Below are 27,736 nucleotides of genomic sequence, written 5' to 3'. Positions count from 1 at the left end.
CTCGGGGTAAGCAAAGGTGAGGTCACAGTCAGCCAACAGTGTGCCTCACTGCCTCACAGGATCACATCATCGGATCTCGAGTGTGAGCGTTGTTTAGCGTGTTGAGCATTGACTATCCTAACTGCACGTGGAACGTTGAGGCCCGTGAAGGAAGGCACCATGCTGGATAAAGGTAAGAGAGGTGTTAAAAAAGTGAGAGGAAGATGTAAAGAGTGTAACGAGATTTCTCTTGTTAAATACTGACATAGATCAGAGAAAAATAACTGCTTGTTACTGATGTCTGCACTGCTGACAAAAACGGAAAGCAGGTGGTTTGTTGTTGCACTGGATAAGATTGACACAAATAGCAGAAAATTATAACACTAAATATGAATAAACAGATATATAGGCCTACATGAGTGAACCTGAGACATGGGCGTACAGTAGTATATATATATATATATATATATATATATATATATATATATATATATATATATATATATATATATATATATATATATATATATAATGAAGAGGAGAACCAGGGTAAACACAAACATCTTGAAGTAGGGATTCTTTTAATTGCATACATTTCTAGACGATTTATTCAGGGTAATTCTTAAGTATGAGGACAAGATTAACAGATTTCTTCGTAAACTTAGAAAAAATGTCATTAACGACTCCGCCTTTTTAAAACTCTTTGTTAGCGGATCTAAACCAGGTATCCTGTACGGTCTACCAAAGGTACACAAGGATGAGTGTCCCCTTGCGCCCTATATTGTCTGCCCTTGGCACTTTCAACAATAATGTCTAAAGTCCTCGTTCCCATACTGTCACCAATCACCATTAATCAATACTCTGTTAAAGACTCTTTTAGTTTTGTTAAGGAGCTAACTAGCATCTCATTCAACAACTGTGTTATGGCTAGCTTTGATATACAGTCTCTATTTACCAACATCCCTCTTGCCGAAACTATTGACATATGTACAGATGAACTGTTCTCAAATACTGATATAATTGATGGATTCAATGGACCACAATTTAAAGAATTTTTAAAACTGACTGTAAAGGATTGTTTGTTTTTATTTAATAACAAAGCTTATAAACAATGTGATGGTGTTGCTATGGTTTCACCTTTAGGTCCCACGTTGGCCAACGCTTTCCTCTGTCACCGCGAGAAGCTTTGGCTTACCGAATGCCCCCCCCCCCCCAATTTAAGCCTTTGTTCTATCGTCGGTATGTTGATGACACTTTTTTAATTTTCAGATCACTTGATCACGTCCCTATGCTCCTAAATTATTTAAATTCGAAACATGGCAACATCAAATTTACTTGTGAATTGGAAAAGGAAAATATTCTTCCATTCCTTGATGTTAATATCCACCTTCTACATAATAGTTTCGAGACAGCCTTATACGGAAAACCAAATTTCACTGGTTTGAGTTCAAAATTTTCATCTTTTATTCCTCTTAATTACAAACGTAATCTAGTACGTACTCTTACCAACAGAGACTTCAATATATGTTCTGGCTATTTCCACTTGGATATTGAACTAGAATACATAAAGGAACTACTCTTTAACAATGGTTTCCCTAAGAGATTTAAAGACACTTATATTGGCAAAACGCTTAATAGGCTTTTTAGTCCCACACAGCCTCAAATCCACACTGTCCCTAAATATTCTATCTATCTCACCATCCCGTACACAGGCCCACTCAGTTTCACCCTTAGAAATAAACTTAAGAAGCTTTTCAATGAATTCTATCCACAAACTTCTCTTAGACTAATCTTTAAAACCCAGAGTTCAAGTAAGAAATTCTTTAAAATTAAAGACACCATACCCACACACCTGCAATCCTCAGTTGTTTATCAATTTACGTGTGCTAGCTGTAGGGCAGCATATATAGGTAAAACGAAGAGACATTTGATAACTCGCATCATGAACACTTGGGCCGTTCCGTTCGAACAGGCCAGTTAATAACACAACCACCACATTCAGCTATTCGTAACCACGCCCACCAACATGACCACCCGTTTTCGCCGTCTGATTTCTCAGTTCTTGGCAAGAGCGACTGTGATACAGACCTCCTCGTTATGGAGGCATTACACCAGTACAAAGAAAAGCCATCGCTTTGTGATATGGCCTCTAGTGAATTGTTATGTCTTTCACATTAAGGCTCGTCTGAATTAAGGTAATACACCATTTATATTTTATTTCATACTTTTTATTTCCTGACTTTAGCTTTGTATGTAGGTCTCTCGTCATTTTTGTCGGTTTTGAAGTGGATTGCTCTTTTTTAAATTTTTGAAGTTTATCGAAGGTAAATTTTCGCACAATATTATGTTTTTATTGTATATCACCTGTATTTTTAAACTTTTTCAAAACTTTTTAGGCTCTGATGATGGGAAAGGATTATTTCCGAAACGTAAGCAATTAAAAGAAACCCTATTTCAAGATGTTTGTGTTTACCCTGGTTCTCCTCTTCATTATACAACTACGTTTTCCACGTAACAAGTCCATTGCTGAAGTTGTATATATATATATATATATATATATATATATATATATATATATATATATATATATATATATATATATATATATATGTATATATATGTGTGTGTGTATATATATATATGTGTATATATATATATATATGTATATATATATATATATATATATATATATATGTGTATATATATATATATATATATGTGTATATATATATATATATGTATATATATATATATATGTATATATATATATGTATATATATATGTATATATATATATATATATATATATATATATATATATTATTTCACTACTTATCAGTAATCAGTTACATTCAGGAGCCAATGCATGCAGCATGCCCAGTACTCGCCCAAGCGGCCAACGAGCCGATCAGTGGTGAAGAGGATCAAGGTAAAAGTAAAGATGTTAACGAGAGTTCAAAAATGTACAACGGAAATTCCTTGGTCTCGTCGGGTATAATTTCGTTTGAACGCGACAGCTGTTTGTAGTCTTGTTCAAGATTCTTTGAACACTGCTGGAGACAGTGTAGTAACAATTATGAATGGATATAAAAGCGATTGGTGATTGGTTATTTAGTTCCCCGTTGCTTAATTAATGGTTGGGCTTTGTTGTTTCGTATTATATACTTTTCTGCTAGTGTATACTGTTAATTTGAATTGCCAGCTGTCTCCAGCAGTGTTCGAAGAATCTTGAACGAGACTACATTATCACATAATTATCTCCTGAGTGATGTTTGGTTCCCCCCTCAGCGATGGTCCACGGTAGGAATCTAGGTATTCCCAAGACACACACACACACCTAGCTGGGCATCCGGCGTTACCCAGGCTCTCTGCAAAAATAAAGTTCCAATTACTGTGGTGCACGGTGGGGCACTTTTAAGGAGGGGTTCAGCCAGTTTATGCGCTCGTTGGCATTCTCGAAGCTATTTACTTATATAATCCAAATTTTAGTAATGGCCGTGCATAGCAAAGAAGCAGAAAAAATAGTTTTGTGTTTAATGAGGAGGTTCCACACCTGGAGGTGGGGCCGAACATCAGAGCCAGCTTCCCAAAATTCCACGTTGTGGCTCTGGCTAGTGAGTAAATTATGGTTAATATTGACGAGAAACCGCCGCCATGTTATTTGTTTTGGGGTCTCTTTTCTTACTATATTTTCATCACTGAGTTCGAATATGATATTCATTTCTTGCTTAAATGCTTCGTGTACAGTATGTTCGTTATTTCTGTTTGATATAGGTAAGAGATAAGATACATGATTATATACTGTATTTATGAAAGACAAATGTAAACTACAAGGCAGTTCAACGGTGAACAGACTTCCTTACACACCAGTTTATAAACTTCAGCTTAGTGACAATTATATAGTTACAAGACGTTCCGTTTAGAACAGTTATGAGCAAAAACAAATTAAGCCTCTGTCTAAAAGTTGTAAACTGATTTATTCCCAACCCTAATTAGTTATTGTCGGTACATTCAAAACAAAACGTCTAAAAATTCGAAAAAAAAATCCTTTCGTGACCTGCCACATTATATAACTCCCGTGAAGGAGATGGAAGTTTGCGTCAGCTTATCACGGCGTGACGGTGGTTGAGGCGAGTCGCTATGGATCAGAAGTGGACACTTACAGATCAGCTGTTATATAACTGGTTGTGACAGCTTGGTTACATGCTGCGGGTTTACAGCATTCTTCTTGAGGAAATTTATATATATATATATATATATATATAATATATATATATATATATATATATATATATATATATATATATATATATATATATATATATATATATGCACATATACGAAAGGAAAATGGTGCTTATATCCGTTATATCCCAACCATGCAGGTAAACTCCCCTAGTGTTACTGTATCTACTAAAACTCAGATTGGAATTCCACAGTCCCTAGCATATCTCGGGGACTAGACGGGGTGACAGTACTCTAGATGGGGAAGCTCAAAAAACAGCTTCTGCTGGTGAATAGTCTCTGCAGTTTTGGTTAGTTATATTGTGTATTTCCTTTACAGTTTTAACTATATTATACAATACATTTGGTAGCACTGCATCTGCAGCACTGCCAGACGCTATTGAGTGTTGAGTCATAGTGTGTGTGTCATTAACACCAGCCTCGTGACCTTCACACACCGCCGGGGATCACTTCTTTTTATCAATTACACTCAAGGGTTGCCGGCATGCTAGTTGTGCTTACCAATTTTAAATGGTGGTGGAGGTAGTGCAGAAGGCATCCCGTGTTCCTCGTGCTACTTGAGATATCAGTGTCATACTTTAAACTAGGATTTGTTTTTCTGTATACAAGTAAGTCTGATTAACGAACTTTTTTTTTCTTCTATGGTACCACAAACTATTACTTTATTTTCTTCTTTTCGGGCAGTCAGTCACGGTCTCTGTTACGCACTGTTGGCAAGTACGTTGAATCTGAACAGCTATTCATTTGACCACTCCTGAAGCTAACAGAGGTCTTCCTGTAGCATTTTACTACCCGTTTGATTCCCAATTTTCCCTGAATAACTTCGCATCGTCCACAAACATTTGTATGTAGGAGTGCGTAGTTTCTAGCTTATCATTTATTAAACGAACAGCAACTGTTCCAGAACCGTTGTGGTTCTGCGCTTGTCACGAGTACAGTGCATATGACGATTTAGTGCCATTAATCACCAGGAAATTTCCGGTCATGCTAGGACGTTCCCCCGAATTCAGTAACCTTCCAGTTTAATTTTCTGGAGGGAGTAAGGAAAGCGCAACTTAGATACAGTAATATTAACAGCATCATGTTAAGCCGTTTTCAGGAATGTCTAAATCAAATGTAAGTAAGTCTGTATATTTTCAGCCGCCGGCTGCAACTCTATTAATAAACCGTTTATTATTATTATTATTAGAGTAGTTTTCTCATCGCTCAGTGGTCCGTACCTGCTGAAATAAAGCAATTAAGTGATGTGCAGCAGACGGTGTCATTATCAATTTGCTGCTTATGTAAATTTAAAGTCGACTTTTCAAACAATCGTTTCAGCGAAATTCCCGAAAACAAACACAAGTATGCAAGTCGGAAATATATCTTTATAAAATTATATCATCAAAATTATGCACATACTGTATGTACTAGAGTTTATTTCCGTGAGCAAGAAGATAAATAGCTTATTTAAAACAGGAGTATTGTACACTTCATGAAAATATAAGTAATTTTTTATGGGTGTCAGTTACGTGGATATATTTTTTTGAAAGACCTAGGGAGGGTTGCCAGATGGCCGTTTCCACGGCCAAATTTATCTGATTTGGCCGTAAAAAACTTCGCCTGGCCGTGAAAAATGGATGGTCACGGCCAAACTATTTGGCCGTATTTTGCCCGAATTTTTTAAAACGTATTAATTCCTCATTTAGTGAATTGTGAAGAAAGTCTAACAGATTTTCAAATTTCACAATGAAACTGCTGGCTCAGTGACCTCACCTTGTCATGACCTCACTTCTTCACATGTTTACGTGACCTACTGAGTAGACTGATCTCTCTAGTTCCTACCTGAGTTGTTACATGTTAGTTCTCATATTTGAGTTGTTCAGGCTGAACGTGTCCAGCATATGGGTTAAGCTTCAGAGCTTACAAAGCCATCTGGGTTACTTTCTGAAATTCCGAGTGCTAGTTTTCAAAATGTCCACTAGTAAATGGAAAGGGTCCTACGACAGTGGTAGAAAATATAACAAACCAGGGGACGATGACGAACTAGACGTTTTTGCTTACGCCAACTAGTGTTATCAAGTTCTCCACCATTATCATGCTCCACCATTTCAGATTAAGGTAAATCTTCACTGTAGATTATAGATATTATGTTTATGTAATTATTGGGCTCTCAATTCTAAGTGAAAAATTGGTTTTATTACGACATTTTAAGTGGATGTTGTAGGGGATACTTTTATTTTGTGTGGATTGCAAGAATAGCCTTGTGCTTCCCATCCAAAAAGTTTTGGCCGAATTTTTGCCGATTTGGCCGTGAGATGGCGTGACGTTTGCCGTGAAGCTTGTCGTGCATCTGGCAACCCTGGACCTCGGTAGTAGGTGGTAGGCAGCTATCAAACAGGGAGGTACATCGCCTGGGAAGATATTGGAAGCATAATGTGTTGTCTAATGGTAGACCCTGCTGCCATTTGGCATCAACAAAATTATGACCACGTCCATGAATCTATCCAGCCTCCCTTTGAAACTTTCCAGCACTTACTACAAAGTTGCTAAGCTTGTTCCACTCGTCCACCACCCTATTTGTAAACCAGTTCCTTCCTATCTCCCTCCTAAACTTAAGCTTATCCAACTTGAATCCGTTGTTCCGAGTCCTATCCTGCTCGGATATCATAAGAACTTTATCTATATCACCTTTATTGATTCCTTTTGCCCACGTGAATACTTCTATCATATCTCCCCACACTCTTCGTCTTTCTAGGGAATGCAAGTTAAGTTTCTTTAACCTATCCTGATATGGAAGGTTTCTAAGTCCCGGAATCATTTTCGTCATTCTTCGCTGCACCGACTCTAGTGAATTGATATCCATTCTATAATAAGGGCACCAGAACTGAACCGCATAATCGAGTGCCTGACTAGCGCAAGATATAGTTGCAATAAGACCTCTGCACTCTTATTACTTACACTTCTAGATATAAAACCCAATACTCTGTTTGCCTTATTTCGAACATTAACGCACTGTTTTCTAGGCCGTAGGTCCGGGCTTATAAGTACCCCTAGGTCTCTTTCACAGTCGACTTCTCTAGGTTGATGTTGTTAAGGCTGTATACATTGACAGTATTTGTTCTTCCATTAAGTACGCTGCACTTGCTGGTGTTGAATTTCATTTGCCATTTTTCAGACCACCTGCAGTTTATTTAGATCCTCCTGTAATGCATTTGCATCCTGCCCTGAATTAATCTGCCGCCCTAATTTGGTGTCATCCGCAAACTTGCTTATGTCACTGCTGATCCCAGTATCTAGATCAGGGTTCTCAACCAGGAAACTGATTCGGGAGCAAGAGATATGTTTGATGAGAAATCAATCGCAGAATTTTGGCCCTTGATGTGCGATTCCTACCCAAAAGTGGCAGAAAGAGCTATCCGTGCATTGCTTCCGTTTGTGTCGACATATCTTTGTGAGTCAGGCTTTTCAACTCTGTTGCAAATTAAAACGAAGCAACGTAGTAGATTAGAGGTAGAAAATGGCCTGCGTTGTGCCCTTTCAAGCACTCCTCCGCTTATCCCAGAATTGGCGAAGAAAAAACAATCACAGGTTTCTCATTGACTGTAATCTTCATCTGAATAAAATTAATTAAAAATTTACAATATCCTGGTATTCTATTGAACTTTTTGTTTATTGCATTATGCTTCAGTTTGGTCTGTTAAGTAATTCATTATAAAAAAAAAAAAACTATTTTACTTTTATTCAAGTTTTATAAATCCATTAACATTTTCAATTGGCATTTAATTTGTAAAACTCCACTATAAAAATAATCCATGTAAAATTGTAAATGTATATGTACTAATATGGAAAAAAGAGAGGGTTTTCAGTATTATATGCATATTATTTGGAATGCACTTTTTGAGGCAGACAATCTTGGAAAGGAGGGGGGATGACATTCTGACATATGGTGAAAGGGGTTTATGGGGCAAACAAGGTTGAGAACCACTGATCTAGATCGTTTATTGCAAGGGTCTCAATTGTTTATCTTACTATTGGCAACACAACATACATACTGTATATCGTTTCTCACTCTTGATGTATTTTTTAATTTTTGTATTTATTAATGGTCATTATTATTAATATTTCATTTGTTGTTATTATTATTATTATTATTATTAATGTTACATTCCCCCCCCAGGCCCTGATGTAGGCCAGTGACCTGTGCCCGGGTGGGCTAATCCCCGTAAAAAAAAAAAAACATACCTCCCCATTCGGAGATGCTACACAGATCCACACTGATAGATGTAATGATATCAGGTGTACTGTACTTAGTAATTACAGATATTCACTACCGTTTTGATTCCAGTATATTCTCAATTTCGTTGAAGCAAGATCAGGTTTGTCATACAATTTTCATTGGCAATTACCGGTACACAGTGAAATTTAAATATTAATGTATCATGATCTAGGCTCCCGATATGCTTTCCGGGACTATAATCCCTTATATATATGCAACGACCACCTCCTACCACAGAATTTATTCGGACGACTCACGGTTAAAATCTGGCACACATAGCAAACTTTTCATTAAGGACTACGGATTAATATTTTTTATTTCAATATAGATCTTAAGTAACATTTATGCCAGTCAGTATTTTATTTAATGATTCTGCAAAAATATTGCGTGTAAGTTAGTGCGCCGTTCAGTGCGTGGCCGACAGACAAGATGAACGGGAGTGTGATGCAGGAGTTACACCCACTAGGCCTCACCAGTTCCCGCCGGAGATCGTCTGCGAGAGATGTTACTGAACTTGAACCAAATGTTCCGGCAAACCCAACACGTTATGAGAGGTTTGTTCAAGGTAAGAGACTACGTTGGCATATTTTCAATAATAAAGTGGTATTGTGGGGTTTCGAGATATTGGTTCACACTCAGGATGGGATGGAGAAAGGAAACTCACAATGTGCTCTCTGTATACATATTGTATTGGATGTACAATGCAGCTTGGTGCTGGGAAGGCAGCATGGTTACAAGCGTTGAGTAGAGAGAGCTGGTTGGTGAGGGTGCTCAGAGGAGGACCAGCTTGTGGGTCGCCATGGTCGCCGGCTGGAGCGGGAGCCGCCAGGCAGGAGTGGAGGAGGGGGTGTTGCTTGCTGGTGGCTGTTGATAGACAGATAGAAAGAGGTAGAAACAGAAAGGTCACCACGAGGTGAGGTCTTATATAGCGGAGGTAGGCGTGGCCTAATAGTTGAACTCAGTCATGTAAGGCGGGGCTGGTTGCTGACCTAGACCACGAGGTATACACTGGGGAATTCGAGGGTCGGCTAGTCAGCGACAAACGGCTTTTGTAGGGGAGGAATCCACTACAGTATCTCGTAGGAAGGAAAAGGGTAATGTTTAGGAGACTACAGCCTTTATTAAAAGTAGGATATATTTTAAAAGAAAATTCATCCAAATATTTCACGGACAAATATACGGTTAATATAATATATATGAATATGTATCAATTTTAAAATTTTAAATACAAAGTTATTACTGGCGTTAACTCGTGTTGGGAATGCGTCTTCGTGTTATAGGCTGCTACTTGCATTATCTGATACATCTCTATTACATAATCCACGTAATCTGGAGTCGTCTGCTTTCTCAGACGGTCTTCCTTATTCGTGTCCTTTAGGTCGGTTGCCAGACCTCGATGTTCATAATTGAATAGTTTCGTTCGCGTGGATGTCTATCTTGAGAGGTTCCCATACTGAATTGGTGTGTTTTAATAATAAAATTTCTACTTTTTACTTTTTTTTATCCTCTTCACCACTGATCGGCTTGTTAGCCGCTTCGGCGATCGGTCACGTCTCTGTTACGCACTGTTGACAAGTATTGGGTAGGCACCGGCTCCTGAACGTATCTGAATCTGCTCCAGTACTTGTCAAGTCTGGTCTTGAAAGAGCTCTCACTCGGTGTCGTCACAACACACTCTGGCAGATTGTTCCAAGAGTTCACAACTCTCACTCCGAAAAAGTTACCCCTCACAGTTTTCTGGGCTTGCTGCTTCTTCAACCTTGAGCTGTGACCCCTTATGGGGCTAGCGTCCGCCAGCTTCAGATAAGGGCACTCGACTGATTAGTGCCCTTGAGATGATTATACACCCCAATTAGGTCCGCCCTTGCCGGCTCAGCAGTGACATAAGCAAGTTTGCGGATGACACCAAAATAGGGCGGCAAATTAATTCAGGGCAGGATGCAAATGCATTACAGGAGGATTTGAATAAACTGCAGGGGTGGTCTGAAAAATGGCAAATAAAATTCAACACCAGCAAGTGCAGTGTGCTTAATATTGGAAGAACAAATACTGTCAATGTATACAGCCTTAACAACATCAACCTAGAGAAGTCGACTTGTGAAAGAGACCTAGGGGTACTGTACTGTACTTGTAAGCCCGGACCTACGGCCTAGAAAACAGTGCGTTAATGTTCGAAATAAGGCAAACAGAGTATTGGGTTTTCTATCTAGAAGTGTAAGTAATAAGAGTGCAGAGGTCTTATTGCAACTATATCTTGCGCTAGTCAGGCCGCACCTCGATTATGCGGTTCAGTTCTGGTGCCCTTATTATAGAATGGATATCAATTCACTAGAGTCGGTGCAGCGAAGAATGACGAAAATGATTCCGGGACTTAGAAACCTTCCATATCAGGATAGGTTAAAGAAACTTAACTTGCATTCCCTAGAAAGACGAAGAGTGTGGGGAGATGTGATAGAAGTATTCAAGTGGGTGAAAGGAATCTATAAAGGTGATATAGATAAAGTTCTTATAATATCCGAGCACGATAGGACTCGGAACGACGGATTCAAGTTGGATAAGTTTAGGTTTAGGAGGGAGATAAGAAGGAACTGGTTTACAAATAGTGGTGGACGAGTGGAACAAGCTTAGCAACTTTGTAGTAAGTGCTGGAATGCTGGAAAGTTTCAAAGGGAGGCTGGATAGATTCATGGATGATGGGTAGTAACTCGACAGGAGCTGCCATGCACAGGCCAACCGGCCTATTGCAGACTCCTTATGTTCTTATATTCATTAATAGTATGTCATATTCATGAGGGTGATATCCCTGTTCACTGCCATGCAGGACAGTGGTTCATATACAGTACAGTATAAAATATTATATTTGAGGACTAATCAGTGTGGGCTACCAAATTTAGGATAGACCACAAGAATGTCCTCTAGCACTCCTGATTCAATGTCGTAATTACATAGTTCATGATACAGTAAGGCAGGTGGCCTGAAGTCTTTGACAGTGTCACATTCAATGATATAAAGTTCAAGCGTATGTTGTAAAGGTTTATCACAAAGTCTACATGCTGAGTGTTCCAGTACAGTATCGGTACAACGCCACTTAACTTGCCAGATGTGTCTGTATCCTAGCCTAATTCTGGCCATGACTATGTAGTGTAGGCTATGTAGGAGATCTCGCACTAAGGATGGAGGTGAGCAGGGAAACTCACTATGGCGTTTTCTATATATATGTTACATGTATAATGCAGTGCTAGGGAGTTGCTGTGTGGTGAGGAGCTTGTTGAGAGGAGGTCTTGTCTGTTTGAGAGCGTTGAGTAGAATCCTCTTGGTTGGTTGGTTATACAGAGAGAAGAGAGCATTAACTCTGAGAGTACAAGAAGGGTATAGTACAAGGTAAAGTTCAGAAGTGGGAAATAGAGGAGGTTAACAGCAGGTGGGCTATCCACCTTGCGGAGACGGGTTTTTTTTGTCTTCCGTCAACAGTGCTGCCTTAGTGGTTCATGGGTTAGGGAAGGCCGGTCTCAGCCAAGCTAAGCTAAGTTGTTCTAAGTTGTCCTTGGGGCATATTATGTTTGGGGGGGGGGTCCCTCCAGGTCCTTGTGTGACTGGAGAGTTGTGCCCATCTTTTGGTTCTTTTTTATTGTTATTATATTGTTATTGTGTATATAGAAGCTCTGGTTCTTCGTTATCATTTTTCGGCTCGGGTATTTATACAAGTCTGCCGGAAGTGAGCGGCGCTGCTGATTGGTTGAGGTGAAAAGTGGAAACTGGCCAATCACCTCGCAGTCCGAAAGCTAGGCTTGGTCTGAGGAACTTGCCGCGGGGTCGGCTGGTCAGCGACAAATCGACTTTGTAGGGGAGAGTATCCAATACAACTGCATCACATGGTCTGGTTCTATCCTTGTGCTTGCCATACCAGTACCTCATCACAAAATTTGTCATATTTACTGATGCTACAACTGTCAGGTTTCTCTGCATTGTTCAGTTCTTCTAGATCAGAGTTCATGTTTTTTTTTACTCGTATGTTTTAAGTCTACATTTTCTTTCTTCCATGCTTCATTGGCCAGTCTATCAGCAGTCATGATACCTAATTCCAAAATGGGATGGAATCCACACAAATTCAATATGAAAGTTGTTCTCCTAAGCAGTTATCAGATTTCTTTTAATATCACAGACAACTTTCGACTTAGAGCCTGACGGTCTGTTCATTGATTTCAACGCACTTTGGAGTGACAGAATTTCATCCCACCTCCATTTTCTTTAAGATAGTCTACGGCTTAAGTAGATTCCCATTAATTCAGTTTGTGTTGTTCAGTCTTAGCATCTCAATTTCTTTATATACAGCATTACACATGCAGAACCTGTTCTACCTGTGTTTGTCTGCACAGAACCACCAGTAAAAGTATAATTCACTTAATTTAATGCTCTCTATGTGACTGTTAATAGTTTCTAGTGTCACACATCTCACCACATTGGTGTTTAACATTTGCTTACCACTAACAGGAGTGTAATAAATAGGAACCGATACTGTATATCCTGCCAAGGTGGAATGGCATTAAAGGCTTTGTCTGGAGTGATTGGGACATTCATTTTCAAGAGAGCTGCAACACTTTTATGAAGCCATGCCCCAGAGAGAGTCTTTTGCGGAAGGCTGGTGAGGTAGTCAGGATTACTTAGAACATCAACTCATTTTTTAGCTGTAGTTTGGGGACCATTGTTCTTCAAAAGTTTGACACAAAACATAGTATTAAGTAGACCTATCCTCTCAGATAGAGAAGGCAACCTGAGCTCTTTCCTCATATTTACAATTCTGGTAGATATTGGGCATCCTAGGAAGATGTGCATGGCATCATTTTATACCTGGAACTGGCAGATGCCTGCCCCACTAGGGGTCACAGCTTAGAGGCTGAAGAATGCAGAAGCTCAGAAAATTGTCAAGGAAAACTTTTTTGGAGTGTGAGTTGTGAACTCTTGGAAAAATCTACCAGTGTGTGACCACATTCAAGACAAGATTTGACCAGCACTGTCACATACAGATGCATTCTGTAACCAGTACTTGGCAAAATGTGTGTAACAGAGATGTGACCAACCAGTGGCAAAGAGGATAAAGGAAGAGTAAAGTAAAAAAGACCTGTAATGTACCTACATTCCATTTTTTATCGTCTCTGACATTGCATAATTATTGTTTTAGTGGCGAAGATAAAAGCATGGGAGTTGTCACTAGTACTGGCAGGCTTCATCATCCTGAATGTGAAGGCCATCATCCTCCTGGTGATGGATGTGTACCGGCTCATCATCCCTCATGAGGAAAAGGTGTTGCAGGGCCAACTGGTGTTGGTAAGTGCATTATACTGCTTGTAGAATTGTTTGTCATATACTGTACTGAACCATATTATTATACAGTAGATGTGCTACTATTGAGTACTATATATTGAAAGTAAGTTACTTTACAGTATTTATTAGTTTTATTTGTGGTAGAAATAAATACATTGTACTGTATTAATATATGATACAAAAGTGACATAACATTTGTATAGTTGAGGACTAGGACAAAGCAAGAGCATCTGACTTGTTTGTTCAACTGACTAGAACTGAGAGGCTAATCCATGAAATGGCATTTTACAGCCAGTCATGTGACATTTGAAAAGGACACACTTTGGTGTGATAATTAAGACTCAACCATCATCTGTAAGTGGTAACTACAGTACTGTATTACCTCAGACCCTTTTTTGTTAAAGGGATTGTTACTATAGGTCAAGTAATTTTTAAATTAGTTGCAGTCAACAATGTTGGGGCTTTCAACTTGTACTGTACTCTTGTATGGCTATACAGGACTGAATTTGAGTCACCTGAGCCTGCCATCAGACTATAAAGTCAAATAATTTTAAGTTTTTTAAAAATAATCTGGGTTAACACAATACGTAATCTTCAAAATACAGTACTGTATTTCATTATTGCCAGTGGGAAATAAACATCAACCTTGATCATGTTCTTACATCCTGTTTACAGATCACTGGAGCTGGCCAAAATCTTGGCAGGGAGTTGTCACTCCAGTTGGCAAATTTTGGAGCCAAGTTGATTCTCTTAGATATTAATGAGGTGAGTTAATTTCAGAAGAAAGGAAGATCACTTAATTTTATTAATTTACTTTTTTAGAGTAAAAGTTATCCTGAACATTATTTTTAATTTTTTGTGCCTGTATGTATATTTGATTGATATGGAGAGCATATATATATATATATATATATATATATATATATATATATATATATATATATATATATATATATATATATATATATATATATATATATATATATATATATATATATATAATTTTATTTACTTTTTTTTCATGACTTTTTCTAATCCTCTTATACCACTTGTTGATCTAGGAGCAAAATGAAACCACTGCTGATATGATCCGTGATGCTGGTGGTGAAGCTCACACCTTTACTTGTGATGTATCTGATCATAAGTCAGTTGCTTCTGTAGGTGCTAAGGTAAATGGCCTGTTAAATTTTTTATGCTAGATGCATATTTTTGTATAAAATTCCTAGCTATAAAGTTAAATTTTTCCATTATGATTTCCTCCTGTAATTAGGAAATACAGGGTGTATTGCTTAATCCACATATGAATGGAAAATGTGAAGTAATCCCTCCCTAGTCCTGGGTTTACCAGGTATCCCCTGATCTACCTGATAGGTTCCAAGTGTTCCCTGAAGAATGCAGTGATGGGTAGGGAAACACCGGGTAACACTGAAGTCCGTTTATTAAAGGATAGGAGAAATACAAGTGGGGACTAGCGTGTGCCATGCACGGCTCACAAAGTCAGACTGAGACTGCCTTGCCATATGGCAGCCTCGGGGCAATGTTGCCACATAACGTGCAGTGTTGCCACGTGATAATATATATAAATGCTACTCGGCACAGTAGCTTATATACAGGGTTGCTACTCGGCACAGTAGCTTAGATACATAACCTACACTACCATAGGGTAGAGTTCCTGAAAACCCGAACGTAACGTATATTGCATGCCTTTAACATGTCCAATACAGACCTGTAACACAGAGAAAAATGATCATACACAACTTAAATAGATACAAAAATTAAACAACACTCACCATGTTAATAATACAGTATATAAACATGCCTGGTCACAATCACATGTCCCCTCCAAGGATAAGTGAACTCTTGTTGCAAGAGTTACACTGATCACTTCACAGTCATCTGGCCCTGCCAACAAGAGAAGAAAATTTACAAAAACAGGCAGAAAACTGCAACTGTAGGCTATGCTGCTCACTAAATCCTCAGTGTTGGTCAAGCCGCTTGGAGTATTACACGCGTGACTCGCCCAGAAAATTTGAAAAGTTATTTTTGTGTTGGACAGTTTTTCTTCATTTTGGACGGGAAAGTACCCAAGTGAAAAAGTATACTTTTTATTCCTCCCTTCAGTCAAAATACCGCTTGCTTACAAAAACGAAGACAGAAAGTGATATACGGTGTATGAAATGTAACAGAGAACTTAGCATTGCACATGGTGGAGATAATGATACGTATTGCAAAGCATCTGATCTCGCAGAAACACAAAGCTGCTGATGTCAGTGCCTTGTCCGGCAAAATAGTCACTACCATTTTTAAGTTTGTCCCCAAGCACTAAGGATCTGGAGGTGGCTGCTGTTGAGGGTTTGTGGGTCTACCATACAATCAAAGAGAATCAAAGCTTCCGATCTAATGACTGTGCGTCAAAAATCTTTCAGAAATGCTTTGAGCCAAAATTTAGATGTGCCAGAACAAAATGCCATGCTGTTGTTGCAAATGTATTTGCACCATTTGCCTTATCAGAATTGGGTAAATAGTTGAAGGATGCTCATAGTGTAACAATTATAACTGATACAAGCAACCATGGGAGCACCAAAATCTCCCCTGTACTGATTTGCTTCTTTCAACCCTATGAAGGTGTTCAAGTAAATCTCAGCCGGAAGAAACCTCGGATAATCTTGACAAGAAATTAGTTGCTTTCTGTGGTGATAATACAAACTGTTAATAACATTTTAAGGAAATTTAATACTTATTTAGGCAGAGAATGTATTGGTATTGGTTGTTGTGCCCACATTTTACATGATGCTGTTCAGACTGCCTGTGACTATTTGCCAATTGATGTGGAAACAGTTGTTGTTAAGATACAGTATATTTATATTTCTACTTTTATACAGTTAGAGTAGGAGACCTGAAGGACTTCTGCGATTTTGTGGAAATTGAATATAAACAGCTACTGGGGTACAGTAAAACAAGATGGTTAGCACTAATCCTTAAAGTTGTATTTTATCAGCCAAAGCAAATGTCCATTGTGCAAAAGTTTTTTTTTTTGAGAACCATTGTGCAGAAATCGGTTTCAACTTTGTGCATAGTCAGTCAGCCACCTTCCATCAAGTTATCTCAAAGATTGAAGGGGAACATACAACAGCAGTTATAAGTTATGATCACAATCAACGATTTGAAGCAAAATCTGCAATCCAAGAAATACAATGTATTTTTGCCACATTCAGTTAGGGTTCTAGCAAAGAAACTTGAAGATGGATTAATTATCTTATCTGCATTGAAGAAAACGGTTACAGAATTTTATGACACGTGTTCAGTATTTAGGCTAGCGGTCAGGTCACTTGCAAGACTTTGCACATATGCAGTGGACCTCATTAAAACAAATATCAAAATGGCAAGACGTTCAGAAACAATGGATTTTCCTGCAGAAAAGAAATTCTGTGATTCAAAGTTTGATACGGAGTTATTTGACGAGTTTTACTGTGTTACAAATTATATTTCAGAGAAAATAGTGTCAGAGTGGAATGCAGCTAAAGTATCTATAGACCAGCACTGAGTAGAAATGTTCACTCACATTAATAACATATAAAAATTGGTTCAGCTCATTCTGTGTCTTCCTGGAACGATTTCATCTACCCAACGTGTTTTCTCTCTAATGAACAAACTGTGGATTTTTGAAAAGTCACAACTAAAAGTCCCAACCCTCAAAGCCTTACTAGTCACGAAAAGTTAACTTCAAGCAAATCTGTCTGGAATTCTACAATATGCTAAGATTAACTCCAGAGATGTGAAAACAAGTCTTATTCAGTGAAAAGTACGAGCATTAGAAGGTAAGTAGGCAAATACAATTATTATGTACAATTGCTTTGGTTTTGGATCCAGTATACAGTCAACCCTCACTTTACGCGGTCCCACATTCTGCGTTTCCACGTTTACGCGGTGCCCTGCCGGAACCAAGGATGCTCACATTCCGCGGTGAGTGTACCCCTTTACGCGGAGAGCGGCTGGCGAGCCGCGCCGTTTTTGGATCCAAACCTCCCGCCATCTCTCCCGCCATCCGCCATGTTGTGTAAGCGGCGCGAGCATGGTGCGCACAAGGTCGCCCAGTCATCAAAACATTACCGAGTTCTTCACCCGCCACCCACCACAGCCGGCCCAAGTCAGTGATAATTATAGTGAGGATATGGACTTTGAGGGGTTTGACAAAGAGGCCCTGCAAGCCTCTGTGGTGGATAGTGATACAATTGATACAAGTGATACAGGTGAGGGCCAATAATCGCCCTCTGCCTCGGAACCAACCGCCCATCCCTGTGTGCCCAGCCATCTTTTCTACTAATGTAAGTGTTAAAAAACCTAATATTATGATATTTCTCTTAATTATTAATTGTGTGTGCATACCATCATAAAGTTAAGATAAAATTTTTACTACAACATAGTTGTGTGTCGTCAAAAAGTGGAGTTTGTGGGTCGGCCCGGTCTCTATTTCAATTACAGTGGGGTATGCTATAACGAACAGATTCTACTACGAATATTCCTATAACGAACGGTTTTACCTATAAAATTGAGAATGCTATAACGAACGAAACTCCTACAACGAACATTATTTAATTTTTTTTTCTTCTAATTTATTGTTTTTTTATTACAAATATTAATGATATTCTTTATTTCAGGGGTTTAGATGCATCTTTATGCACTTTTTTACAATTTTTACAATTTTATATTACAGTATATTTTTCAGTGTTAAGTGGTTGTATTTGGGGGCCTGGAACGGATTAATCCTATAACGAACGAATGCTATAACGAACAAGGTTCTAGAACCAATTAGATTCGTTATAGCATACCCCACTGTAATCCCATATGTTATGTTATTCACTTTACGCGTTTCTCACTTTCCGCGGTACCCTGTGGGTTACATTAACCGCATAAAGTGAGACCCAGTTGTAACTGTATAATTGGTGCTGGTGTATGGATTGTAGGTTTTTTTTTCATGATTTTGGGTATTTCCCACTTTTAGTTTTTAGAAATATGGTTACTTAAAGCAAGAGGGTGTTAAAACCTAGTTAACATTAATGCAGATTATCATAAAACAGATAATCATAAATTGGGGAGTGCTTGTACAGTACTGTGCTCAGTTGTACCAACCATGATATCTAGTTTTAACCAGAAAATAGCTGGCCCAACCCCAGGTGCAGCAAAAACAGTCATTTTTCTACAACTAAAATATGAATCCTGTTCTTACATTGGTTTGGTTATGGTAAAGCTTAGAACATGAAATTCAGTGGTGTGCTGGAGGATGTTGACAGTGCAGGCAGAGGAAGGTGATGAATGGGTAATGTTTGTCTAGTATTTTAGTGGTTAACATATTTTTATTTTACCATCACTTCACACAAAGGATGCGAGCATTGCATCACATGGCTGTTCTTCCTCCTCCCTGTCACTTGATAGATCATGGAGAATTCCATCACTGATGCCTCCTCTTCACCTGCACACACTATATTCCTCGTAGGGTCTTCTGACATATAACAGCTCTGAATCAGTTTCCACGCCCATGCGAACAAATTTGAAAGGGTATATAGGCTTTATTTATTGGGGGGGAGGGGGCACATGGAGTTGCAGAAGAAGTAGACAACTGTGTAGAATTCTTCCTTCTCCCAGGCACACCCACATCCTGCTTGCCACTAACACTCAGTATTTCAGTTTTACCTTCTTCAAGAGAAATACTTGAAACCTATTGTAATGTGCAGAAAAATAAAAATGATATACTTTGGACATGTAATTAGGGATGAGGGGATAATAACAAATGTTTATAGGCTAATTTGAGGGGAAGGCAGAGACGGATGGATGAATTAAATTAAAAACTGACTCCCCAGAGATACAAAACCCTAGGACTGATTGATGCAGTATTGATATTTTTTTGTGTTTTTCCTTTACTAAATCAAATAAATATCTGAGTATGTATTCTAAGTGTTGTTTTGTATAATATAGGTGAGGAAAGAAATTGGTCATCCGGGATATGTGTTCAACAATGCTGGAACTTATGAATACAAGCCATTCCTCTCCCACTCAGCTGAAGATATCCAAAGACTTGTGAATGTTAATCTTCTTGGAAATATCTGGGTAAGACTACTGTATTGCTTTCTACCTTGAATGTAAATTTATGTTGTTACAACATTTTTGCTTGATTTGTAATTTTGTTTATTACACTGTTTCACCAAAAGGGAACAAAAGAATTTGTTACTTTTTGTGTGCAGTCATTTTATCTATCCACCTGAACATCTATTTGTTAAAGCATGGTCTCAGTCAATTCCTTAGAAACTTTGTAAACAAAAGGATTGAACCTGAAATCCCATTTTATAATCGATATGGATCAGTTAACCTCTTACTGTACTACAGTAAAAAAAAAAAACATAATCTGTACCCCTCAAATTCGAAATCCCTCATAATTTGTAATGTGTAGCTATTACAAAATATATATTACAAATTTCGTAATAAAGGTACTTGGTAAAATTTCAAAATATTACAATATACTTGTATATACAGTATTAAAATTTTCATATTTGTTAAAATTTGGGATTTTGAGAAAAATTAACGAATATATATGGTGCACATGTTGCCATGGGATGTGACCGCCCGCTTCAGTGTAAATGAGCATAGTACTGTACGCATACCATGTATGTTAACAAAATTCTGAAGCTACCATAATATACCTAGACAGTTGTACCAACCCAATGGAATAATAACCTGAAATAAAACAATGCTTTACTAACAATGTGACATCTTTCTGGCCCACCCTGTATATAAATACAGTACAGTAATCTGTCCCCTTGTAACACATCACCAACATAATGGATACTATAGGTATGTAAACATTTGGCAGGTGACGAGAGAGTTTCTTGGACACATGATACAGCTTAACCGTGGCCATATCGTCTGTATTTCCTCAGTGTTGGGATTCATTGGGAGAAATAATGTTGTACCATACTGTGCATCAAAGTTTGGAGTGAAAGGTATTTAACTATTAATTTTGTTACTAGCATTTCCAGAAGTACAATTTCAGCTTTTGTGCCATATTTTGTGCACTCCTTTCTGTACTACTCTTCTGCTTGTTTAACTCTATTCAGTTTACCTCTCTGATCAACAATTGTTCTACCTTTTTTATTATTACCTCCTGTATTATGAATATGGCATTACAAAAAATAAAACTTGTATTCATTCTCACTTGCAGTAATAATGTATTTACAGTCTAGTCTTCTTCCATCAACAGACATAGCACTATTCTACAGTAGATTTGTATTTTATTTCTCCCATGTTGCTCACCTTCCTCCAATAGCCTGTACTGAACATAGTGCAACTATCTCTTAATAATGAGTTCACTTCATTGCAGGAATGACAGAAGCTTTAGCTGAAGAGATGAGGATGGAGAGAAGATCTGGAGTGAGGGTTACAGCAGTTCATCCATTCCTTATATCCAACATTGATGATGTTACCCCAAACCTTAAGTATGCATTATATAACATTTTGTTTTGTTAGTGTCTCAAAGTTGATATAATGAAGAAAATTTTTACAAAAGAAAAAAGTGATATTCCATATTATCTAACAGAATTCACTAATACAGGTACTTAATCCATGTACGTAAATTGTGAAAAAAGTACAACCTGGACCATATGCATATATACCGCATGTAGGTCCCTTCCTACAATGTCTGCTTTATCATGCTCACAGTATCCACCTTCCTTCCATACCAAGCTGACCTGCTTTATCCTCAGTGAACTTTTTAAATTTTTTGTGGTACAATTTTGTGTTTATGATGGGGTTAAATGTGTGATATCTTTGGTTAAGTTCTCCTTTGCATAAAAAAGGTTGAGCTAAACTTGGAAGGTAAAACAAACTCATCTTGTGTTTGGAGAATACTGAGAGTGCAGAGTGGTATAATTTTGGTTTGCTTGCTGCCTACAACATAAAAAGTGGAAACCTGAGATTATAAAAACTGACCAGAAAAATCTAGGTTCTACAGTTCATCTCGTGGCTTAAACAAGTGTGTTTAAAACACTGTATGGCCTTATAAAGTAACATGCTATTTAGAATGGGGCCAAAGTATATGATCCTGAAAGGATTATACTGTAACCTAACTAGGTCCACAATGTTCACCTCATCGTGTCTTGTCTTGTCTATGTAGGGAATGGACACTAAAAATAATAGCTAATTCTTCCACAACTTAGCTGGCTCCTCCTTTTTAAAGAAAAGGGTGTTTGAACCATAATAATGTACAGCATCCTCTTTAAAAGTGAATCAACTGGGAACTAACCATAGTTTTGCCACACATTACATTTACACCATTACCAGATCAAGATAAATTTCATAGAGGAAATTTACAAAAGGATAGACAGACATGTTTGCAATAAAATCATAAAGTTTATATGAAACTTAAGATAAAATGACAAGGAAGGTAGGTTAACCCTGAACTATAGTACTGTATTGCATTACAGTACTTTAAATTTTAACAATATTTTTGCTCTGGTAGGTAGATTTCATGACAACACTTACTTTACTTTTACTTTTATCCTCTTCGCCACTGATCGGCTCGTTAGCCGCTTGGGCGATCGGTCAAGTCTCTCTCACGCACTGTTGGCAAATACTGGGCATGCACCGGCTCCTGAATGTACCTGAACCTGCTCCAGTGTTGGTCAAGTCTTGTCTTGAAAGAGCTCACACTCGGTGCCGTCACAACACTTTCTGGTAAATTGTTCCAAGAGTTCACAACTCTCACTCCGAAAAAGTTTGCCCTCACAGTTTTCTGGAATTGCGGCTTTTTCAATCTTGAGCTGTGACCTCTTGTGGGGCGAGCGTCCACCAGCTCCAAGTAAGGACACTCGACTGAGTAGTGCCCCTTGAGATGCTTATTCACCTCAACTAGGTCACCCCTTGCCCGTCTGTAGTATAAGCTAGGCAAGTTCAGGCTCTCCAATCTCTCAGGGTAGCTGAGGTGCCGAAGTGCAGGCATATCTCGGGGACCAGAAGGGGTGACAGTACTCCAGACGGGGAAGCACTTCACTCTTGAAGATCGTTACGAGGGACGGACCGTCTAGATATCTGAACGACCTTCTTATAAGACCCAATAATTTATTTGCCTGGTTTACCTTCTTCTCGCAATGGCCCAAGAACTTCAGTTCATTGTCAACATACACACCTAGGTCCTTCTCACATTCAGTCTCAACTAGTGCAACTTCTTCATCCCGTTGGGACATATGATACGCCTCCTTACCGTTGGTACGCCCCAGGTGCATCCTCTTACACTTCGTGACATTGAATCTTGGCAGCCATTTCTTCGACCATTTCTGGAGCCCACAGAGGTCCTTCTGCAGCTCTTCACAGTCCGCTTGGTTCTTAATTTCCCGAAATAACTTGGCGCCATCGGCAAACATTTGTATGGAGGAGTGTACAACGTCAGGCATGTCATTTATGAAACAAACAAACAACAGCGGGCCCAATACACTGCCCTGTGGTACCCCACTTGTTACAGGAACAGATGATGATTTCGTGCCATTAATCACCGCACACTGCTTGCTGTCATGTAGAAAGTCTTCTATCCACGCTAGGACATTTCCCCGAATTCCGTACCCTTCCAGTTTGATTTTCAGCTTTTCGTGGGGTACACTGTCGAAAGCCTTGGCAAAATCTAGGTAAATATTGTCGATATTACCTGCCCGTTCCAGAATATGGGTCCAAATATCCAAAACCTTGAGCAATTGTGTTAAGCAAGAGCGCCCTGGCATAAAACCGTGTTGACAATCCTTTACAAGGTTGTTTCGTATTAGATGTTCCATTGCGGCATCTCTGATAATAATCTCAAGTACTTCACATATTATGCTGGTCATGCTCACCGGTCTATGGTTGTTTGTGGAGTGACGATCGCCCTTCTTGAAGATAGGACTCGCATAAGCCACTTTCCATTCACTGGGGACCATTTGTTCATCCAGGCATTTACAAAAGAGGATCTTCAGGGGCTCTGCAAGCTTGTTGCTCAACTCTCTTAGCACTCTAGGATGCACCATGTCAGGGCCGGGACTCTTATGGACCTTTAGCCTGGACAGTTTATTTCTAATACCCTCTTCTGTGAACACAATGTGGGTCAGTGCTGTGTCGAACCATCTGTCCTCAAACGCAGGAAGGTTAGTTGCATCCTCTCTTGTGAACATTGAGGAAAAGAAGCTGTTCAATGCCTCAGCTTTATCCTGGTCAGAATCTGCGTAACTACCATCCACAAGCCTCAGGTCTGATACTCCTACTCGCGTTTTCAATTTCAACTTTGCATAGCGGTAAAACGCTTTGCTGGGAACAGTTACTAAGATTGTGTAGGTTATTTGTAGCATCCAATATTTTGTTCTCAACAACTTGCCATGGGAACAAGCAAATTCAAACAGAAGGAAGATTTACACAACATTACAAAGGTTGTCGCACTACCAAAACTACAGTACATAACCTGTATGGTGTTAACCCACAACTTCCCAGTCACTCACACCTGTTTTGTGAAATTCTAGCCACTTTTAATAGTTTATTTGTCTATCACCAGACAATTTTATTCAGCTCAAAGGGGACCTCGTACACAAGGGGCTTAAGACTTTGCTGGCCTTTCTCTTAAAGATATTCCAGACCTGATCCAATAGGTTGTACCATGCATCATTTACGGGGAGAGGGAATGCTTATACAGTATTTTAATTCTGTATTCACATCAGAGACTGATCTACCAGTACGTGTAGTAATCCCTAAATTCATAACTTTAGGTCAATTTGCCAGCTTTCCATTACCTTGTTATTTAAAAAAATAACATCACAAAATTAATATGTAAATTAAAATTTGCACAATGATCTGTGATGGTACAAAGCTTGTAAATCTGATCACTGACCGTAAACTCACATTGTAGTAGGTATAGTACCAAATGCTAAGTGCATAAAATGGTGAGGCAAAAGCCATATCTTACTTTTACTTTTATCCAAAAATCAATAAAGATTAAAAACTGTAAGAAAAACACTTATTGGTAGTTCTTTTAGGTTAGTCCACAAAATTAGCCCTGGAAAGTTTTGACAGTCTGCCAGACACCAAGGAACTGGATTGCAATATCCCCACATATGCAGTATGGGTATGAACAAACAAAGCTGTACTCTAGGCGCCAACCTGATCTCCCACTACTATAGATGTCTCAGACAACCAATGGACCGGTAGACTTCAGTGTGTTCATAGCTTGTAGGCTGTAGTGATACTTGTATATGGTCAATTTATAGTATCATGCCGGTCTTTATTTATCAATATTAAAAATAGTTTTTCCCCCCCTCCATAAGCAAACAAATCATGGCGATACTTGTGACTGAGTTAAAGTAATTCTCTTGAAAAATTAATATCTCGGTTATCCTTAATTTCCGATGGAAATATCATAGAAGAAAAATTTCTTAGAATTGTGTAAACATTACGAGATACATATTTTTAATACGGAAATAAAGACTGGTGTGATACTATAAATTCACCCAATATATTGTTCATCAGAATAATGGTATCTATTGTCAACCATGAAGTTTAAAATCCAGGGAGTATATGCCTAAATTCTTAGTAGGTCACCATTTTTGTTTTCATCTGTTCAGTCTTCATTAACTTGTGGAAAGGGGTCATTGCATGATCTTTCTTACATTCAGGACACAAAAGTAAATTACATGGGTTCTGGGCTTTCTTTGTTCAGATTATTTAAATTCTTATAATTTTTGTTTGTGCATAGATTCCCATGGCTCTTTGAAATCTTGGAACCAAGTGATGCTGCCTCAAGAATCATCAATGGTGTTAGGAGGAATCAAGAGGAAATCTTTCTGCCAGAGAAACTTAAACCCTTCATGGTGTTTTCCAAGTAGGTTAAGTTTATATAATTAAATTATTAATTACTGTAATACATACAACTTTTCAGTGCCTTTTGTTAATACTGTATAATGATGCGCAGAATACTGTACAGGTATTCCATGCTTAACAATTGGTATGTACATACAGTATTCCTGAAAAACCCATCATTAATGCAAAATAATAAATTAAAAAGGGATAATAAGAACAGATATCCTAAACAAGGGATAATGAGGTATAATATCTGTAGATGGCACATAATCGTGTAGCAGAGTCTCCAAATTGCCACCCAGTAGTACTCAGAGCGGGTGAGGCTGAGCTATGAGCTATACAACATTATGGATCAACACATAATTTTGGGTACATATATGTAATGTTCCTATTTTCCCTTGCTGTTACATGCGCACACAATGATTCATACAAAATGTTGGGAAAAAAAAGCCTTTTTTTTTTTCTAAAAATCCGTTTTTGTGATATAGCTTGAATGCGACACTCGGCAAATGCTACCTAAGTATGTTAATTCCTAGCCAATTTGCCAGGCCAACATACAGGCTCACCTTTCTTTTGCCCTTCAGCTGTATTTTGCACAAAACAAGGATATCCAGGTTCCTTTCATTCATATTTTTAATTATTCTTTCCATATCATTTAGATCAGGCATGGGCAACCTTTCCTCGATCATGGGCCACATTACGATTTAGGTATTTTTCTGTGGGCCAACTCGCCAAAATTTATATCCTATCTAACCCAAAAGTAATGTTAATATTGTACACAGTATTAACAGACAGTGAAGCAGTATATCATCATGACCAGGGGCAGATCCAGGAATATCAAAGGGGGGGAGGGGTCCTAGACGTTGTGGGTGGGGAAACATGGTGAACACAGCAAGCCCACCCAGCTGGGAGGTTTGGGGAGGGGGTGCTGTAAGGCCCCCCCAGGAAATTTGTTGAAATCTGATCAATATTATGGGCATTTTGATGCTATGTGCACCTGATATTAGGAGATATTCTGAGGTCAATAGTACAGTAACTACTTTTTACTAAACAAAAATGCCTGAGTACGATATGATGGCTGCATTTACCTGAACCTTGGGCCACATTAAGTAGACTTTCTTAATCACTCTGCAGGCCACACAAAGACATGGTTTGGGCCACACGCAGCCCACGGACAAAGGATTGCCCATACCTGACTTAGATTATATCCTTGTAACTTCTCACAAACAAATGTGATTTTCTTTTTTGTTTTAGTACAGTAATTATATGCAGGAAAGTAGGGTTATAAACAGTACTATCCATTTTTGTTTCAGGGTATTGCCACGGAAACTTCGGCGATTATTTGGAGACTACATGGAAAATTAGGAAGATAATCTGCAAAGAACTGAGAATTATTTTCTTAACTTACAAAAATTACTGGGGAAAATTATAATTACTCATACAAATACCAAAGTGTAATAAATTCTTAGGTTATGTCTGAATTCATTTCTTTAATGTACAAATTCATGATTATAAAGTACAGTACAGGTGCTCCCCGACTTACGACGGGGTTAGGGACCCAAATCCAGGTTGTAAGTCGGAATGGTCATAAGTCCGGCATAGATTAAAAAAAAAAATCTACAATGAAATACAGTACAGTAAAAGTAATAAATAATGAGGAATGGATACAGTGTGACTGAGCACTTACCTTTAATGTTGTCAGCTGAATGCACATGGGGCCCCCATAATTTTCTATTTACAGGTATACATGGAGACTACCGTATTAATTGGATGAAGCAGAGGAGGAGACAGGGCTGGGTGGGTCATCAATGTTGCTTTCTTCAGACAGGTTTATGTACTGTGGAAACTTGCTGGTTGAAGGTATTGGATCATCTTGAGGGAGTGAAGAGGCAGCACTGCTGGGGTGTGAGGAGACAGCACTGGGGGACTTCTTAAAATAGATGTCCAATTTAGACTGCACAGTTTGGTTTTTCTTTTCATTATAAATTTCTCTGTAGCAAGCAAGTGCATCTTGGATCATTCTGTCAATTTTAGCAAAATGCTCATAATTTTGATCTATGCCATCAAACATTTGCAT

At 38.4% G+C, this 27,736-nt stretch overlaps 1 protein-coding gene across 3 annotated transcripts; it reads left to right on the top strand.

The window, feature by feature from the left end:
• Window positions 1-27,215, top strand: LOC121880153 (epidermal retinol dehydrogenase 2-like). Of its 3 annotated transcripts, none has more exons than XM_042387247.1 (9): window positions 1-172; window positions 13,661-13,806; window positions 14,479-14,568; window positions 14,865-14,972; window positions 19,777-19,908; window positions 20,669-20,798; window positions 21,176-21,290; window positions 25,556-25,681; window positions 26,973-27,215. In XM_042387247.1, exons 1-9 carry the CDS (start codon window positions 160-162, stop codon window positions 27,022-27,024), a joined length of 912 nt encoding a protein of 303 aa, XP_042243181.1. In that variant the 5' UTR covers window positions 1-159; the 3' UTR covers window positions 27,025-27,215. The 3 variants fall into 3 exon arrangements, with proteins under 3 accessions (XP_042243181.1, XP_042243182.1, XP_042243179.1); XM_042387248.1 differs by lacking the exon at window positions 1-172 and adding an exon at window positions 4,749-4,831; XM_042387245.1 differs by lacking the exon at window positions 1-172 and adding an exon at window positions 8,897-9,046.
• Window positions 27,216-27,736: the final 521 nt, after the last annotated feature.

The sequence above is a fragment of the Homarus americanus genome, unplaced genomic scaffold, assembly GCF_018991925.1.
Source record: "Homarus americanus isolate GMGI-L3 unplaced genomic scaffold, GMGI_Hamer_2.0 scaffold30108, whole genome shotgun sequence".
Taxonomy (NCBI): domain Eukaryota; kingdom Metazoa; phylum Arthropoda; class Malacostraca; order Decapoda; family Nephropidae; genus Homarus; species Homarus americanus.
This window is presented reverse-complemented; position numbering and strand designations above follow the sequence as displayed.